Source organism: Sturnus vulgaris, chromosome 2 (assembly GCF_052056855.1).
Source record: "Sturnus vulgaris isolate bStuVul1 chromosome 2, bStuVul1.hap1, whole genome shotgun sequence".
In the NCBI taxonomy this organism is placed as follows: Eukaryota; Metazoa; Chordata; class Aves; order Passeriformes; family Sturnidae; genus Sturnus; species Sturnus vulgaris.
In genome coordinates this window covers 22,922,415-22,941,616 of record NC_142244.1, presented here as the reverse complement: position 1 = coordinate 22,941,616, position 19,202 = coordinate 22,922,415, and the positions used below count along the sequence as shown (strand labels likewise).

Here is a 19,202-nt window from a genome sequence, read left to right as displayed (position 1 = left end):
ATTTCCTATGCGCTGCTGAGGCTTTGAATTTGGCTATCTAATTACCATGAATATAAGCTGCTCATTACATATTTACAATTACATGAAATTTCACTTACATACTTGAGTTTATACAAAGATTTAGTCTTTATTTCTGTAGAGACCTTTGAGTGAATTAATGATCTGAATTTTGCATTCTGGCCCTTTTCTCCAGTGTTTGTTTTCCTCCAGGGTCTGCTGCGTAACTGGTTCTTAGAAGGAAAAATTTTCATGGTTTTCTGTCCTGGAAGATGATTTGCTTTAATGGCAGCTCTAAACTATGGTGCTTTTCAGTGAGTTGAACTTGCTGACAAAAGGCTGGATGTAATCTCTAGTTTATGCTGGTTAATTCTTGGGCAAAATACTCTCTTAGGAAGTGACTTTGATTGCCACAGCTGGTTCTTATCCAGTGATAGAGGAAAATCACTGTTGGTTTTATCTCTGGCCTTGCTGCCTCTCTCCTGAGGGACATATAGAAGCATCTGGTCCTCAGCAGCCACAGCAGCGCAGCCCAGCCAAGCACAGCAGGACCTGGTGCAGTGCCCAGGCACCTGAGAATTCCTGTAAGCAAGAGTGTCAGCATGTCTGCCAGGCTGCAGGAAACCCTGGAGCCTGATAAGGGGTGTTGGGGGACTAAGGTGTAGTTTAACCTCAGCTGTCAAGAGTGCTGGTAATGCTGGAGTGATGGCATCGGTGGCCCTCTGGGAATGTATGCCATGCACGTCTCTTAAAGAAGTAAGGGCATAGCTATTTTGTCCGTCTGGTGTCAGCATAACACCTTCTGTGGAGGGCCAGAAATGGGTAGGCCATGGAAGGCGATGTAGCCCAGAGCTCTGGATTAGATAGCTTTAGCTCACTGGAGGCTGCTCCCGGTGGAGATGGAGAGCTTCCCTGGCTGGCAGCATTGAGGTGGTTGTATTTTAATTTTGAAGAGGCTTTGCAAGAGCAGTCCAATTCCTCTTCACTGAGAGTTAGAAGAATGCAAAAGCAACCTGATGCTACTCCAGGCAAATTTGTTCTGACCAGAGTTGCATCAGGGAGACATGATGTGGTTTATCCCCTTTAGAATCTAGAATTTCTGCTCCTGAGACCAGTTTTCAGTCAAGGAGGATGGTAACTAGTAAGAACAGCTCTAAAATTGTATGATTAAGTTGTTTAATAATTTGAAATTTTTAGTGTGGGTCTGTGTTCTGTAATCCTCCTGCTTCTTATGCTTCTTATACTTGAGATATAAAAATCATAGTTGCAATCACTTAGACATTTTCTTTTTGTAATTCCCCTCATGTTTGTAGATCTGGAGGTATTAGCACAAGTGCTCAGAAGCCAAAATTGTAAATTCACTAGAATGGATAAACATCAGTTTAATGCCCTTAGGACTTATGATTCGACTGTTTTGTGATCAGAAATAGCACCCTATAGATCACTGGGTGGGATTAACTTTTAATATTTTTATATGTAACAGTTTAGTCATGTTTACTATAGGAAGCAGACTTTGGTATTTCATGACTTGTTTAAAGTTTCTTTGATGTGGCCTTTAGCTTCTTCCTTGGAAAAATTAGCAGGGGAAAAATTTTAAAACATCCATGATCAGGCTGTAAAGGCCAAGGTCAGAAGTGTGTAATATGCAAACTGAAAGGTCTGCTTAGAGGCAAGGAAGCCTCTATGGTTTTGAGAGGTCCTAGGCATGAGACTAACTACCCAGACAGGTTTGCTCTCTTTGTATGTGTTAAGCCTGAAATTTTGTTCTAACATTTCTGGTAAGTTAAATCATTTTACCTCTTAATTAAAAAAAATACAGTGCTGTCTTCCACATTATTCTTCAACTAAAGAAAATTTGAATCTCATAGAAAATAAAAGGAGCAGGACTACCTTCTTGCCAAGTAGAAAATATACTGTGTAGAAATGTGGTTTTAGACCTGTTCTGAGTGGATGATAAAACTTACAGAGCTCTTCTATATTAACTTAGTAGCTAGCGGGCAGCTTTAGAAAGTTGTAGAAATTAACACTGATTAACAAAACGTTGCATGACAGGAAGTCGTAAGAATCGTATTTCCTTCTTTATGCAAAGGCAGAAAAACTACAATTGTGAGAGTAGTTTGTAGCTCCAAAGACAAACCTAAATGTGACAAAAAGAATACCAAGGATGGTAGTGCAGTCTCAGGCAGGTACAGAAACAAGGTTTACTTATGTAGAATCAAGTGAATTTATAAGAGAGAGGGAGGAGAGGACTGTAGATTCCCAGCATTGCAGTGGATTATCTGACTGCAGACAACTGAAGAACTGTCCTGACACACAGTACACTTGTTGCTCTTTCAAAGAGAGAAGGTATCACTATGAAAATGTCCAGTTCACCTCTGTATAATGCTAAGTATACTTACATGAGTGTAGTTAGGAAATTGAATAAGCTGGGGGAAAAAAGAGGATGGTATAGTAGAGATACAAATCTATTATCACTCTCAGCACTACTTACCTATTTCATAGTTTTTTTCTCAAGACAATTTATATTCATTAGATATGAAAACTCTGGAAATAGTTTCCATTATTTTACCCTTTTAGGCATAAGTCTGAGTAATTAAGTATTTCTATTTTCAGGAGACCTAGAATTAGAACAGGGTTTTCAGAAACCCTGAGAAAAAATGAGGAGTGCAATTTTCTCATAAGTTATCTGAAGGTACATCTTATGTCTGTGGTAAGTGTGCAGATAATAGAAAGCTGAAGTGCAAATGCTGTGGAGTTTCCTCATTGTAGGCAGAACCTTTCTTTGGATTTTGTCTCCAAGACTGAGTGCCAGCCTTGATGCACTTAATAATTTGAAGTCTAGAAGGAATTATTTACAGATAGAATCTGGAAGTGGAAAAAAAAATAAATCGTGGAATGAACACAAATCTTTGCAGATACTTCGGAGTGGATGGTTTGAGATGTGACCTCAGGGTCTTCCCACATGCAATATTGCAATCTTAGTGCTGCAGTCATGTGAGGACTAACTAGTAAAACACTGTGCTTTCAGTTGCAGGCATTCTTTTGTAGACAGATTTGCCCAGGGAGGTGTATTTATGTCAAATGAAATGCAGTTTGTTTCTTAATGTTTTCCTTGAATATAAATAATATATAGGGTGTTGAAGCATTTATTGGTGTCTAGTGGTGCTGGGGTTTTTTTGGTTGGTTGGGTTTTTTCCTCTTTAGAGAAGCTAGGAAAAATGATTAAAATGAAAACAACCTACTTTGCCATTTCATCACCATTTTTAGAATAAAAAAAATCAGCTTTCATGAGATCAGTCATCCTTACACTTCCATCTGTGTTTTTAATTCTTTGCTGTCGTTGTAGCGATAGATATTCCTTGCCTGGGATGTTTGGTTTTGAAACCAAGCCCATAGTGTTTCTTGTTTATTTCTGCCTAAAGTTTTAGCACCTTGGCATTGGTTTCCTAGCTTAGACTGATTCTGGATTTCAGTGGCTAGTGGGGAAGTGACATCTATTTTTTTTGAGGTATGAAAAATATATTTTACATTCAAATATATTTCAGTAGGGGAGGAGATGAACTGAATTTGAAAATCCTTTCTGACAGTTTGAGACAGGAAGGAAGAGAAGGAGATGCACTTCAGAGAAACAGATCAAATGGCACAGCCAGTCCTTGCTGAAGCTCAAAAGTATCCTCCATCTGGAAAAAATGTATTTGCTGCTGTGTTCAGTAGACTTATATTGGTGGTGCGGATGTAACTGGAAACCATCTCTGTGCAGGGATGATGGTATTAATGTAAAAAAAATAAAGAGACATTAGAAATGAGTGTGTACTACTGCATTTCAGGATTTTCACTTGTAAAGGGTAGGAGAAAAGTCAGTTGCAAGAGTGGACCAGGGAATTTCAGGATAGTGAAAATTCTTTCATACCAAGGAAACTGATGAGTCAAGTGTAAAATTTCATTGAAATCACTCAGTGGTTGATGGACATATGATGGACATTTATCAGCATGTCTTTTGTGAAGGAAAATATGCTGTATTGATCTCTGAATTCAAGCATGCTTTCTCTAAAGGAAGGTAAAACAGTGTAAGATAGCCTAATTCACTTGGTTATCAGTGCCTTTGAGAAAGTTCTTCGCTGTTAGGAAACCAGAATTTTCCTTTAGTGGAGTAAGTTGTATGTTTAGATCTTTACACCATAGGCATCTGCATAGCTTTAAATGTTTCCCTGAATGTTGGACTGGACATGAGCACAGCAGACTAAAGGGGCTTTACAAATGAAGTCTTGTCAGGCATCCTGGGGCCAGTTCTAATCAATATTATCATTAATGACTTGGATGGGTGAGGACACAGCATGCTTGCAATGTTCACACATGGTACCAAGTGCCTACTGAAATTTTGAAGGATGTGATTAGAATTCAGAACATTCCTGAGGAATTGTAGAAATGATGTGATGCAAAGATGATGAAACTGAATATAAACTGCATAGCGCTACCTGGAGAAGGGAAAATAAATGCACAGATATAAAATAGGGAAGAACTGTCAGGGTATCAGTGAAAAGTTTGTAGATAAATGGTTGGGTATAGTGATGAAAGGCACAATCCGTGTTCACTATGTACCCACTAGTTCTGCTCAATGCTTATGAGAATCTAATTTGTGTATCATGTCCAGTTTCTGGGCACTCTGTTTCAAGGATAACAAAAAAAGAGAGCAAAAAGAACAAGAGATTTAGCCAATGAAAACTCGATGGGTTTAACCTTAAAATTTGATTTATTTAACCTGAGATGGGTAGAACAGGGATATACAGCTTTCTATAAGTACATTTACAAAATATGAGCATATTTACTAAATTAGATGAAAGAAGAGTTGATGTAATCATTAAGGAAATCTTTGTAGTGTATCACTGGCCTGATATTTGGTGATGTAACAGAACGTGAAGTTACCAGAAATTTTTGAGAACATTCTAGAAAAAGTTAAAAAATGTGGCCATGCCTAATCCAATTCACTGTACCCTGGAGCAAAAGGTATTGAATACCTTCAAATATATTGAAGTTTCTTCTTTTACTGCCCTTTTCAAATCAGAGTGTAAGGAGAAAGGCAAGATACTGGATCTGAAAACAGCCAAGACACAGAATGTAGGAATATGTGGTAGTCTTTTGCCAAGTTGAAAGTAAATTATAGAGCTTACAGTGTATTTACTATTATTCTAGGACAGTGAGTTGGTGAACCTTCCAGATTGTAGGAGATCTCATGAATATTTTAACTTCCAGAATTAAAGTAATTGAAAGTGAAACAGTAGATTGAAGTTACTGTTTATAATTATGGGCTAATGCACATTTCAAGGAATAATTTTGACCATTTCCTCTGTAGCTGTAACCATTCATAAGAAATCCCATGCACAATGTTCAGCAAGGATAACCAGAAAAAAAGGAAAGAAGTATTACTGAGCTTGTGAATGGCTTGAATTACGATACTGAGTGCCTTCATATAATCCAGTGGTACAGCCTCAGCTAAAATACTGTATTTAGTTTTGTTCAGACTTAAGAAATAAGCAAAAATAAATGGAACTCATTATAGTCATAGGAACATTTTACTAGCCAGAATGATTGACCATAATCTTAAGTTGAAAGAAAAAAAAAATCTGAGTGGATGTGCTGAAGGAGTACAAAGTAATGAACATCTTGAAAGACAGAGCAAGCAAACTGCATATTTCTTTTAAAATTTTCTCTTAACACAAGAACAAAGAAAGAACATATGTGGGTTTTGGGGTTTTTTTTGTAGATATATGGCCATCATTTTGAATTCAGCATAACTGTTGGACAAATATTGATCTTTCTTCATAATATTGTTTTCTTCTCCAATGGCTCATACTGCCCAGTCAAATTGCTGGATACTTTGTGTAGGCTGGGCAGGATCTTTGCCTTGAATTTCTCTGTGAGCTTTTATATCCGAATGCTGTGTGACTTCCCATCTGTTCCCATGCCAGAATTCCCAGAATACCTTTTTTCCCTCTGGATTTTCATCGTTCTGCATCTTATAATGCTCTGTCTGGCCTTCACATGTGTGGTCTTGCCTTGTTCATAGCAGTTCAGAAAGTTTCAGCTGGAATTAAGCTTTTGAACCTTTCACCCCCTTTGAATCTGTCAGTTCCCGTTCTCAGCTGTGTCACACGTTCGGTCATTTTGGTGCCAAGGCCCCCTGAGATTTGCTATCTGCATGCGTAGTTTTTCTTGTGCTAGCACTATCCTGACTTCTATTTTCCAGTAAGGCCATGGTGATATCTTCTGTCTTCACTCCTTTAACTTTTAGTATTTTCAAATTAGTATTTTCTGTAAAGGTTTTCACCAGTGCTGCAGTGTTGACAAAGTTCTCCATAAATGTCTGTAAAGCTGCCCTTCAAACTTCTCAAGATTCTCCTTTAATACAGTACCTAGACAGAAATGAGGAATAATGGAAAATCCTGGATTGTATTGCTATGAACAATATTCTCTCATAATTTCCTCACATGCTCCTCTCTCTCCCGTCTTTACCCACCGGTCTTTTCTTTCCCTCATTGCTAGCCTGGGTGGCTTTTGAGATCCCCCTCTTCTTTGCTGGCCTAGAGTGTCACTCAGGAGACCCTCTGTCATTCCCTTGCTGTACCAGAGCACAGTTGCAAAAATGACTGCATATTCTTTTTCCTACAGTACACAGTGGGGCTGGGAGACCAGTATTTATAGATTATCACCATGACCAAACTTCTGGGGAGTCTAGAAATGGTGTATTTATGCTGCATAGTAAAAATGCCTAGAGTTGTGTTATTCCTAAGTAGAAACCTTGTTCTTTAGGGTATAGGTTGACCAACTGGTAGGAAGAAGTGCACTTTTTGAGAAGAGCATCTGTCATTTACTTACTGCCCAGTGTTTTTCAATGCTGTCTGAAACAAAGATTAGCAAGAACTTCAACTGAAAAACATTGTAGGAGGACCTAACTCTGAATCCCACTTTTCTTCTAGAGTTCAAAAAGGACTTTACTTGGAGTCAAGTCTGATTGTGATTCTCTGGAGTTTTGAAATAGGACCTTACCACTTGGCAGTAAAGAATCAGATTATTTCATTATAGTATGAAGTAAAATTGCATTTCAAAATGTCAGAAAAAGACATGAAATGAAATTGCTACTTATAGTTAGTGATATGTTAAGCACCTGGTACCAGTTACTTTTAGAAATATGTTACTGGATGAGATGGATCATCAATCTGATCAGTCATAGCAGTTTTTGTATTCCTGTCAAAAACCCCCCTGTTGTTTAAGAGAAATTATTTTTAATTATTGGAAGAATTTTAAAAAATGACATATGGAGGCTGAGATGAGGAATCTAGTTCTTGCCTTGCTTTGAAAGCAGTCTGCTATCTTGCCTAATGAGCTTTTAACAGAGGAATGGTTAAATTAGGAAACAGGCCAGGAAGAAAGGGAAGAGAATGTAACATTCCTACTCTTAGGGCTGCTGGTTTGTAGTATGCTGGGACTGAAAGGTCCCAGTGGCACAGCTGCTATGGCTCATTGATTAAAGTGCTATTAGGTTAAAAGTAACTTTTATTAAACTGTTTTATTTTATCCCAATGCCTAATTTTGCAAACAGTTGTAACATTTTTCAGTCTGATATCTTCCCTGCTACTTTCTGTTTCCTAATGAAGGATAATTTTCAAATACTGTATATAGTAATATACAGTAATATATTAATGTAACTGAGGAAGTCGTAGTACTTTATCATTTTACCCGATTAAAATATATTGGAAAATTATCCTATCTGTATTGGAAAAGTATTATGTCCTGTACTAGGTATGTAGTTACATAAGGCTGCCCAGCAGACATAAAATGAGTGCCTGTACTCCCTTTCTTTCACTCTTTTTGCTTGGATTAGTGTTAAATTCCCTCAGTTGTATTCAGTAATGCTTGGGATTCTTTTGTGCTTTGCAACTGGAAATTCGTCATAACTGGTGCCTAATCTGCGACTTTGATTTGGGTTCTTACCATAATCACATTTTAAACATCCACTGACCCTTTTTGAAGGGTCTTTAGAAAATTGTTTTTTCACTACGGATTTGGATTTTAAAGTTGAAAAGAATCGTTGAAAGCTGCTAAAATGGCACTGTAATTAGTTCATCTTTTCCTGAGCGTTATTGCCCCCAAAGAAGATGATACGTCCCAGTTCAGTCATGCAACCTCCTGAAAGCCTCAAACAGATCCCAAGCCGAACCTTGAATTTCCACTCTTCTGTTGCTTGGGGATTGCCTTTATGCTTTTTGTTTCTATTTTGGTTCAGGTAGAATTTGAAAGGAAAGTGTCCCTAGGAGAAATGATACATGTATTACCTAAACTGGGACAAGGGAGGGCAGTCACTGGATCTGTGGATCTGTGCCGCCACTGGCAACTTGCTTATGCTTTCTGCCTCAATTCCCACATCTGGGAAGTAGAGCTAACATTCTTCTTTGCAAACACAAATTAAATCTCATGGCCCTTCTTCCTCAAGGCAATTTGAATTTTGTGGATGAGGTGTCTGTCTGTCTGAATGGTGCCAATAAATCCTTTGGTTAAACCTTCTGGGTGTTGCAGACATGGGCAATCTGTCTGGAGCAATAGAGTGCTCTGCTGCTCTGATGAGTGGGAGTGAACTCAGAAATGCAACGTAGAGGAAAATCTTGATAGATTTATCACAATTATTAGAGGAACCTTGCATTAAAGACCTTTATGCAAAATACCTTCCTCGTTGAATTTCTATCATTAAAGGAGACTATCTCCTCTCTACAGAAGACATAGGTCTTAGAGACTTCAGTAGAGAAACAGCCCAGAAAGCTGAATAGAGTCCCCTTTTGCTTCTCTAAAACATGGATTTTGCTTGTAGGCTGTAAAACTGCTGAAGACAAAAGTTCTGTTAAAAGCAGATTACCGTAATACCCCAAAACTTGATGTATTTTAATTAGATGCTTGCTGACTTTGAGTACCTATGCAAGTAGCCTATTCTTGACGGATAAAGTGTAAAATGGACATCTGTTCGGCAAAGCAGCTGTCCCTTACCTTTCTCATAGCTTCTTCCCTGCAAGTGACAGTGACCATTTATCTGCCAGTGCCCTTTCTTCATCTTTGCTGGTTTCTGGTGAAGCAGTTGACCAGAATGTTGTCTTTGAAGATTGAGAATGAGGAAATATTTATGCTGTGTCACATATTTAATTAGTTAATTAATTAAATTCATTTATTTCTTCCATTTACTTATTAATTTCCTGAATGATTCCCAACCAGTCGCTTGATCTCTTGGCAAACTGCCCATTCATCTCTGAAAACAAGACAAAAGGCTCACTGCCTCAGTGGAACCTGTGTGGAAGCATACGAGCTGCTCAGCCTTTCCAGCATGATGGACAAAAAGAAACCAGAGCTCTGATTTCTCTCTCTAATGTGGTCTTGCATTTCCTGGGCAAACCTTTCCAAGTCCCTTCATTTTGCTGTTGCAATTATTAATTTTTTTATCTTAAAAAAAAAAGGATTTTTTTCCCCCCTGGATTCACAGGAGTGTCAAATGGAGACTTTCAGCAACACATCGTGGAACAGTATAGTGGGATAGAAACTGTATTTGCCCCTGCTTGTTTCTATGTTCTATAAACACAAAGAGCTGCCTGGACTAAGTATGCACCGAAAATCTCAGGTTTTCCCTTTAGTAGTTGGAAGATTTTTGGAAGAAATGTTCAGTGTTTTATAGAGGGAAGGCTTTTCTACCTAAACCTAAGTCTGAAAATGTGGTAGCAAATACTTCAGGACAAATGTTTTTTTCATTTTCATTTGTAAATACAGTTTTGAAAGCCTTCAATCTCACTTACCCAGAGCTTCCATTGACCTTTTAATGTGGTAGGAAGCTCCCCACTCCTGTGCCACAGGTATTAGTAGGCTGTGTCTCAAGCATGCTATAACTTCCATACTAGCTTTGTTTTATTCTCATCTCCTAAACTTATGTAGTGCTAAATATCCTGCAATTTAAAAACTACTTAATATAAGGGTCTAGTGGTCAGGGGTCACATCCTGCTGTTGTCATTCATTACAGGGCATTCTTCTATGATTTATTATTTTCTAGATACATGTCCAGAAATTTGTGGTTTCTCACAAATTGTACTAGAGGACATGCATTTGTTTTCTGTAAAAAACAATGATTCTGTGAAATTCACTTACACAGAGTACTGTGCTTGGCTGACGTAATGTGGACACACACATTTAGAGAGCTAGGGAATTACAGCTTGACAATTCCTTTCAGGCCTGGATTTCTCCTGTCTCTCAGGTCCATTCCCAGGCTGACAAGCTGACTACAGCTTCAGTTAAGGGAGGCAGTCTCCCAGAGTGATAACTTGGTGAAAAACAGAAGGGAATTCATAATAAAGATTAACACCTGGTGTCTTTCCCATGGGACATCCGGACATGCTGTCCCAGGGATATTTTTCCCGATTGTCCAGTGAGGTACTGTCCTGTCCTAGCTGCACATAACACACTTTAAATACGGGATGTCCATACAATAAAGTTGGCCTTTTTTCCCCCAAAAGAGGTCCGTGTGTGTTCCTGTCTTTTCTCTCTTTGCAGCGCAGTAACCACATCATAATCTCCAGAATAGCCTGATCTTATAACAGGCAAATCTAAAATATACATTCAATGGAAAATCAGTGGTTCTTGTTTTCTGAAGTTCAGTGTTTTGTTTTACAATATCATTTAGTTTCTGAAGATGAGTTCTGGAGAGAATAAGCAAGCAGTATCATCAGCAATAGCATATTTGTGAGCTGTGAACTTCACAGGAGTAGGTTATTTTTCACTGGTTATTTTTTTTCCTGTAGAAAACATGAACTCCTGTGCAATTTTATTGGCAACATTTGTTATCTCCCTGCATTGTTTCTGGCTTAAAGTAGGACCTGTAAAAATAAAAAGACAGCTGGTGCTCTGAGTTGACGACTGATTAAGCATCAGTATTGGCAGTGGGTCTTCATTAAAAATATAAACCTTGGTCTTACAGCAACTGGGTGTTTTGCAGTTGATCTGAGAAAAGCAAAGGCTTCACTAATGACCTATTTTTGGTAGAAATACTTTTCAGCAGCTGCATGGAATTTAGTTATTTGAAATAATCAATACATAACCTCATATAGAACACATGGAGTCTGTGAACTCAGCTCTGCTCTCTGCTTCCTCTAACTGCATTACACACACTTTTTTCAGTTTGAGAATAAGCAGTATATTGGCATGATGCCTTTCAGTTGTAAATACTGCTTTTTAAAATTGAATAGTGTATTTTCCATGTTTCTTCAGGGCTCGCTGGAAAGATTATAAAAGCCATCCTCAAGGAAGGATTTGAGATCTCAGCTTTGCAGATGGTAGGTTTCCTTTTGTGTGGTTTTATGATAAACAGTAGTTGGAGTAGTGCTGTATGCATGTCGTAGCAGTGCACAGATGTCTTCCTGCAGTACAAAACCCTTGTACAGACTGTAGCAATATTTTGGGATCAGCATTGTCCTTGTGATATTTGTGTTTTAGTATCTGATTGATCAGCTAATCTGTTTCTGTTTGCTTGGTGACCTTGAGCCAAGACACTTCACTTCCCTGTATCTGAGTTTCCCTATAGTTAAGAGGGGAGATAATGGTATCTGTCTCTTCTGGAGCAATTTGAGATATCTTTACAAAATTTACTAGCTAAGATTAATGAAACTATTGTTAATATCCTTCCTTATTTTTTAAAAAAATATATATTTAGTATTAATTATGGGGAATGATTTTAAAAGTACTTAAGGGATTTTGACACCCTGAACACCCTCGACAGTTAAAGGGATTTGGCACAGAGATTGTTCCCAAGAGTCCTGCCCTTCAATTCTGGTGGAAGTCTCAAGATCTGACACTCTCCTGTCACTCAAATCCCCATCACAAATGAAGAATAGCCCTTTTCTTAGTGGGATCAGCCAACACTACATTGTCTACTTGTATTTGATGTGGAAAAAGATACTGTGTGCTATGTTGCCTGTGGCATAACTGGCTAAGCTGCTGACAGGCTTCATATTGCAGTAGTAAAGCCATTCCTTTAACCTAGTAAAACTTAGCGGATTCTGAATGTTTGCTGGTTAAGAAGGGATGTCTGTGTATTCCTGTTGTTTAATTCAGACTGGCTAACATTTTGGTTTTCTTAGTTCAACATGGAGCGTACAAATGTGGAAGAATTTTATGAGATTTACAAAGGCGTCGTCCCTGAATACTTGGTAAGCATAAATTTAACAAGAATCCATTTGAAAATGAAATATGCTCAAGTGAGGAAATTACCACATTTCTTATTGCTGGGACTGTCATGTGGTTTCTTTTATGAACCTGGTATTGAATAGTTCTAGTTTGTTCTCAAATAAAGTAATTAATTGTGAGAATTGCATTATGTGTGTTCCAGTAGAGGAGAGCCTTTAATGAAAATTGTTCAGTCAAGGAATTTGTAAAATACAACAGAGTCATGTCCCCAGCTGCCCCCAGAGAAGTTATTTTATTGTTGTTGGTCTATGAGAATGTATCACATCTTTGTTTGATTGGATATTACAGTAGTGGCTTGGACCAAAATACATATTTATCTTTTTTTTACAGTGAGGCTGCTTTATTGGAGGCTTTCCTAATGACATCTTGAACTATTCTTTGGTTTGTTCATCTGACTTTCATAAATATTCCAAAAATCTAAGAAGTTTAAGATGTCCACTGGGATTACAGCATATCTGAGACCCTCTACAGTATTATGCTTTGTTGTAGTGTCACATAAAACTTCCTGACTGCAGATAGAACAATGGGAATACACGAAGATGGGCTTGTATTTCTAGATCACCTCTCAGAGGATTTTAGTTCATTTTACTCATACTAATTTTTACTTTGATATGTAATTTACTCATAGTAATAAATTTAGCTTTATTGCCATGCTATTATTTTGCAAATTATCCTTAATTTTTAAATGGTTACATTATAATAAGTTTTCTACATATTTACTAATATTACTCTGAAAATTAAATTTTTATTATTTTTTCCCGCCTTTATGATTGTTCAGTCTAACTTACTTCAACAGGATTTGTAGATTTGTCTTTAAGTGGGTTAGGAGTACTGTTAGTTCACTCTCAGATTGGGGAATACAAGGCCTCCTCTGAACATAATTTTTGAAAAGTACGAAAGGAAGATTAGACAGGCATACTTGTAGATATGTGGCAAAAATTAAAAATGGAAGTATCTGACTAGTATTTCAGGGCCTGAGGAGTCCCACAGTGCTGCAAAAGTCTCTGCTTGGAACAAAATGGGAAATTCTCTACCATTTTCTGCAGCTCTTGGGCTACACAAACTCTAACCCTCTAACAAGTCTCAAATTATAGTTAATTATATATCTATAATTAATAGTTAATTGGAAAGTTACTCAGAAGGTAAGTTGATATTTAAACAAGGCAAGTCAATAAATAAAATACATTTTAGGTGATGTCAAGAAAAGTGACAGTTTAAGGCTCCGTCCTGCAAGTTACATGTGCTGGATTGACTCAGTTGGAAAGAAATCAATATTTTAATGCACTCAGGATATCTGAGGAACAGGAAACATGGAAAAGCTAATCATGGTGGTAAAGGGTTCTGGAGAAGTCATACATGGAAACAGCAACAGATATTGTCAGTGCAGTCCAAATAGTAAAGTGTGTTACAAAATAGGATATTGGAGAAAGAATATGACCTCTTCTATATGTGACTCAGAACCATCTGTTTTGATCTAAATTTTATTTATCATTCCAAAATAACCCAGCACAGAAAATACTGGCATCCAGAAATCCTTTCCGGTTATTCCTTGTCAGTCAGGTAAAGGTTTGACTTTAAAATTGTGTATAAAGTACTTTGTAAAAAGAGAAAGCTGTACAAATGCCCAACATTTTGGCTTTGTTAATATCCCTTACATGGGATTTTACATAGTATTGCTTAATTTTCGTGCTGTTTTGCTTTATACTTCCTACTCTAGCCAGAATAGACATTGGGAGAAAAGAAGTGAGATTATTTTAGATCATCTCAGAATCCACTTCATTAATCAAAAATCCTTGAGCTTGATCCGCTTCAAGGAGTGGTTCTGGTAAACCACAAACCATGCTAATTGACGAATAAACTATTTGCTAGAGAAAATTTGATGTAGCTGTAACTGGGAACCTCACCAGCCAAACATTGTCTGCTACTTAGACTCAACTCTAGACTTGATGCAGCTGTATAAGTAGATCACACTTGTCTGACACAGAACCACCTGCCTCTCTGCTGTACCTGATGGGCAGCTGGCCTTCAGCTCTCAGTTCTCTGCAATGAAGAAGTCAGGAGTAACTTTGGTCATGTTGTTCCCTGTTGCTGATGGGATGTCCGTGCTGAGACCAAAACAATAAAATAGGGAGGAACAAACATAACCACAGTTTGCAGGAATTGCAGAGTTGATTCAAGTTAAAAGCCCATTTTTTTCTCTGTTTTCCTGTTAACAGTTGTTTAGATGACAGAATTTAATGAAATTCTTCAGAATAGTGACTTTGTGGCGATTTACTGTTTCTTAGAAGAATTAAATACATGGCTCTTTGACCTATTTTGAACAGAGTATCTGTTGGTGATAACACAGTTTTTGGAATTAAAATGCTTATTTATGTTGTAGAACATGAGGCTAGTCTGCACTCTTTTCATGTCCTTAAGAAATACTACTACCTAAATTTCCTAGGATCTGGTTGATAGAGGCACTAGATAAAATTCAGAGAGGGGAACTTAGGCACATGTTCTCTGTATGGAATCCACTATGAGGATAGCAGCTTTTTGGAACAGTGCTGCTTGACTTGGAGTCATTGTGTATTTATTTTCTGTCACAATTCATGGAAGGAAGAGAAGGACTTAGTTCTTATTTTTGTTCTGTTCTTTCATCCACTCTGTATGCTTTGCCATGGTTCATCTTTGCCTGTGGCTGGTGGACATGATTGCAGAACCTTGTTAGTCCTTACCTGTCCTCCCTTACTTTCCGTGCATGTTTTGTCCTTTCGTCTTTCCTCATTGGTTTTGATTCCTTTAATTGTCTTGATTTGTTTAAAACTTGTCTGCCCAGATTTCTAGACAAGTATGCAATTGTAAGGGCATGATTTAAAAAAGGAAATCAGACTAGAACATCAAAATAGGTTCTTTCTGCTTGTGAAACTTATACCTCTAATTAACAAACTCCAAATTGGCACTAATGCCCAGAGTTAATTTAAGCTTATGAAAACTAAGACCCATCTTCATCACCCACATGGAACTCACAATGTCTCTTTACTCTCCTGAAGACTCAGGGGAAACTGATGATTTCACTGTAACTGAGATCCTGCTATTAGTACATCACAAGAATGTTGCCAGACCCTTTCCCTAGCAGGTTGTGCCACAGGCACAGATTCTGTTGGCTTGCGTGTTTCAGCTTCTGTAGTAATCTGTGATGAAAAGACACTGAGAACCAAAAGCCCAAGAGACATTTTAATGACTTAAAGCCATTGAATGAGTATATATTTGGAAATAGATATAGGCTGTGTACTGTGCTTCTGGTAGGGAACACTGCAAAGAACATTGCTGCCTGTGGAACTGGCTGAACATTGCGTGATTTTTCAGGCTTAAAACCCAGCAAAGTGCATTCCAGAGATTCAGTCTAGTTAGTTTGACAAGTTACAGGATACTGCCATGAAATCTAGGTCCAGATCAATGAGGATGTACCTACAAAAGAATTTAAAGTATTGTGGATGCTGTTATATGCTGTTCAGTATCCTGTTGAGCTGAATATCCAATTTTTCTCAATTTTCACCTTCTAAACCCAGTAGCAAAATGGAAAACATTTCTTTAATGGTGAATACTAATGGTATCTGTTTAGTGTCCTTGCTTTCCTAAATGCAACAATATTTCTTAATTGTTCCTGTCCTGTAAGTTTGGGCCTAGTTTCAGGGAGAAATACAACCCTTGCTAAAGCCCAAAGAGTTCAACTTTTTTTCTGTCTTCTTTCTCTTCCAGGAGATGGTTTCAGAGTTGTGTTCAGGCCCTTGCATAGCAATGGAGATTAGACAATTCGATCCTTCAAAAGTGTTCAGAGACTTCTGTGGCCCTTCTGACCCTGTAAGTACTTTCTTGAGTGATAAATAAAGCTTAAAAAATTGATATGGTAAGTGAATTAAAATGTCGAAGTGTGGTATGGCTGCCACATTCCTGCTGCATTCATTAGAAGCATGTCAGTATTACCTTATTTTACAGAGGCCAAACGCTAGCCTTGGTGGACCAATTTGCAAACCCTTTAGCAGCCCTTCTGATCTTACCTAAACCAGATGATAAAATACTGTGATGACATTTATGTGAAAGTAAAGCTATCTAGGCAGAAATCTCTGTTAAAGATTCACAAATATAATAATACAAGGCTCCAGAGCCCTGGAACGAACAGTTATTGCTTGTGGATGCCAGTGTAATCAAATGTTAATTCATTGCAGTCTGTGACATTCTCCTAGGAACTGAAAGGAGAATAGGTTCCTTTGATTTTCAGAAGGAAGCAAACAAAAAAGGGTGTCAAAGTTCTCATACTTGTTTGCTTCTAGCTTTTATTTTTCATCTCTTGAGGTGGATAATTACGTATGTGTGCTACTGTGTACAATTTGAAGACAGGTGTAAGTGCTGTCTCAGAAAGTTTGCAGATTTTTGTTAAACAGTGAAGGCTGCTCTACACACAAGAACAATGAGGTGAAATATCAAGATGCAGGCATTAAAGTCAGGGTTTGTATGTTTTCCGTGTTATAATTTAATGTTTTAGTTGCCGACTTGAGGGATAGTCACCAGTCTTCATGGAAAAGAATCACACAGATGGATGTTTGAAGAGGAGAACAAGTTATTCAGGATATATTTTTCTTCAGAGCCAGAGTTTCCATTATAGAAAACACAGGTTAAAGGCATTATCCAAACCTTTTTTGCCTCTTCTGTTTGGTAACATTCAAATTTTTCTCTACTGGGCTAGCATCTTGAAACAGAGCATAAGCCATTTATCTTAGTTTTAACTGCAGGATGGTGTATCAGTAGTAATATACTCAATATAGTGGTTTCAGTTTTGTTTCAAATTCCGTGTTTAAGGTTTCTGGTCTTTAAAACATTCAAAGATGCAGTAATTTTATTTGGGCCTATTACATCTTTTTCATGTATCTGCTTGTTTAATACCTGATACATTAAAATCAACCTATGCTTGCAAACAGCACAGTGGCTTTTGCTTACAAAAAACAACTGTTCCTGTATAAGGGGAATTTCATTGGTTTTCCTGACTCATATGCAAAACTGTCCTAACTATTACAATGTGCGTAAGCAGCTGTCAATGAGCTGAAGGATGTATAAACTGTTGGCTTTTCTGGGTAACAGAAGAAAACCACAAAGGAGGGAATTAATTTCCTGTCTGCTAGATCTCTTGCTCCTCAGTGACCTAGTGATGCTGTTTGTGTTTCCCTGGTAATGATTAACTGTCTGAGTTGTGAAGTGAAAATCAGTACCTGCCTGCTTCTAGTGGAAGCAGAGGCTGTAAGTTGTGGACACTGACATTAGAGCAGTTCCACTAATAGTATATTTGGAAGACAGGCAACTGTGTTATATTTCTGTGCACTGTTTTCTGTAAAAATTGCAAATTAATTGATTCTCCAAGCATATAAAGCCTATGTACAGTAACTCCAGCTGCTCTCAACACTAATCGTTGCCTGAAAATAATGTCTCTTCATGCTTGTATCTTGTCCTTGAGGATAAAGGGGCTAAGGTATTTTGGCTTTTGTCATTCCTAACTGGAATTGTCAGAGAAGCTTACACCTTCACTTTGTGGTTACAACATTTGTCTGAAATAGGAGTAGCAGAAACCATAACAGTTCCATTACCTAAAGAGTTTATATGCAGACCATGAAGATAATTTGTGCTTGGTATTATAGTGGTTAAGGAACATCTAACTGTCATGCAAATAGAGCATTGTCATTGAGAGATCTGGATCTCTTTATACATTGTCTGTTTACTTATGCTAGATCCTAATGTGTGTGCAGTCTGTTCATAAACACAGGAGAAGACCAAGTTCACTGCAAAAATGGACCCATTTGGGTCACTTTGGCTTCTGTTAGAGTACCCTATCTGCCATTGAAATCACTGTCATTGCTTCCAAGGCAAAATGCTATTTGAAGTGAGTAAAGGTGTTGGAATTTGACTAATATAGTGAATCTTTCCCAGTCACCTGTGCTGTTAATTATATCTTAAATACATAGCAAATGTAATAATTACTTTGTGGCATGTCAGGTACCTAAATTGGGTGTGAATGTTAGCAGCGCTTTCAGTCTGTTCTTGGTTTTGCAGGATGTTTAGGGCTGAAGAAAGAATTAGAATTCTTCTATTTTGAGAATTAGACTTTAATAAGATAACAATTTATAACAAGTGTGTAATGCTAAAAATGAAATGGAACTTTGGGCTATTGTCTATAAGTGGGTAATTTTTTGTTAGCACTGCAGGTCAGTAAAGCTCTCTGCCAAGAATTCATTATAAACCAGCTTATAAATACTTTATTAAAACCTCCTCTGTGATAGTAAGGAAGACAACTAAACAAAAGCATGGTTTGAGTCTCTTTGTAGTCATTTATTAAGAGCCCTATCAGATCTGGAAAGCAGGCAGTGGGATAAAGATACTTCTCTGGAAGGAGCTGTGCTGAACATGCTCACTGCCAAAATGACTGTGGTCTGATTGAAGGGCTCAGTGTGGCAGATTTCTGGCTTGTGGAACACTTGTCCCCAGTAGATAGTACATGCAGCAGGATATATGCCTTTCTGCAGGTCTTGCTGCTCCTTGCATCCTTCTTGTATGCTGGCACTTTTCTACTGAGTGTCTGGCTGGCTCCCTGTACTCTTAGTGAGCTGTCAGCCTCTTTAATCACACTTGGCTTCAGTTCCTGGAATGCAGCTCATTCTTTTGTGTCATTAGTGCTCTCACCTCAGGCCTTTCTGTAGTCCAGTCGTGATGCTTGTTCTTGTCTTCCAGTTGCAGTCTCTAGCCAGGTCCCAGACTACATGTATGCCTTGCTCTTGGTGTCCCTCTGTGCCTCTTCCTCTCTGTCCTGATTTGCCTCTATGGCTAATATGTGAGCCTTGGAAGTGGAAGGTTCTTTCCACGTCTACTGTAATAAACAGCTATTTACTCTACTTATTTTTGCAGCACCCCTATAA

General features: G+C 37.9%; 1 protein-coding gene across 5 annotated transcripts in view; it reads left to right on the top strand.

The window, feature by feature from the left end:
* Positions 1-19,202, top strand: part of NME7 (NME/NM23 family member 7) — an 88,559-nt gene that overhangs the window by 36,044 nt on the left and 33,313 nt on the right. For all 5 annotated transcript variants that reach the window (XM_088158892.1, XM_014878600.2, XM_088158893.1 and 2 more), the window contains 3 exons: positions 11,287-11,351; positions 12,156-12,224; positions 16,003-16,104. In XM_088158892.1, coding sequence (XP_088015018.1) covers positions 11,287-11,351; positions 12,156-12,224; positions 16,003-16,104 — 236 coding nt within the window. The remainder of the gene's footprint in view (positions 1-11,286; positions 11,352-12,155; positions 12,225-16,002; positions 16,105-19,202) is intronic.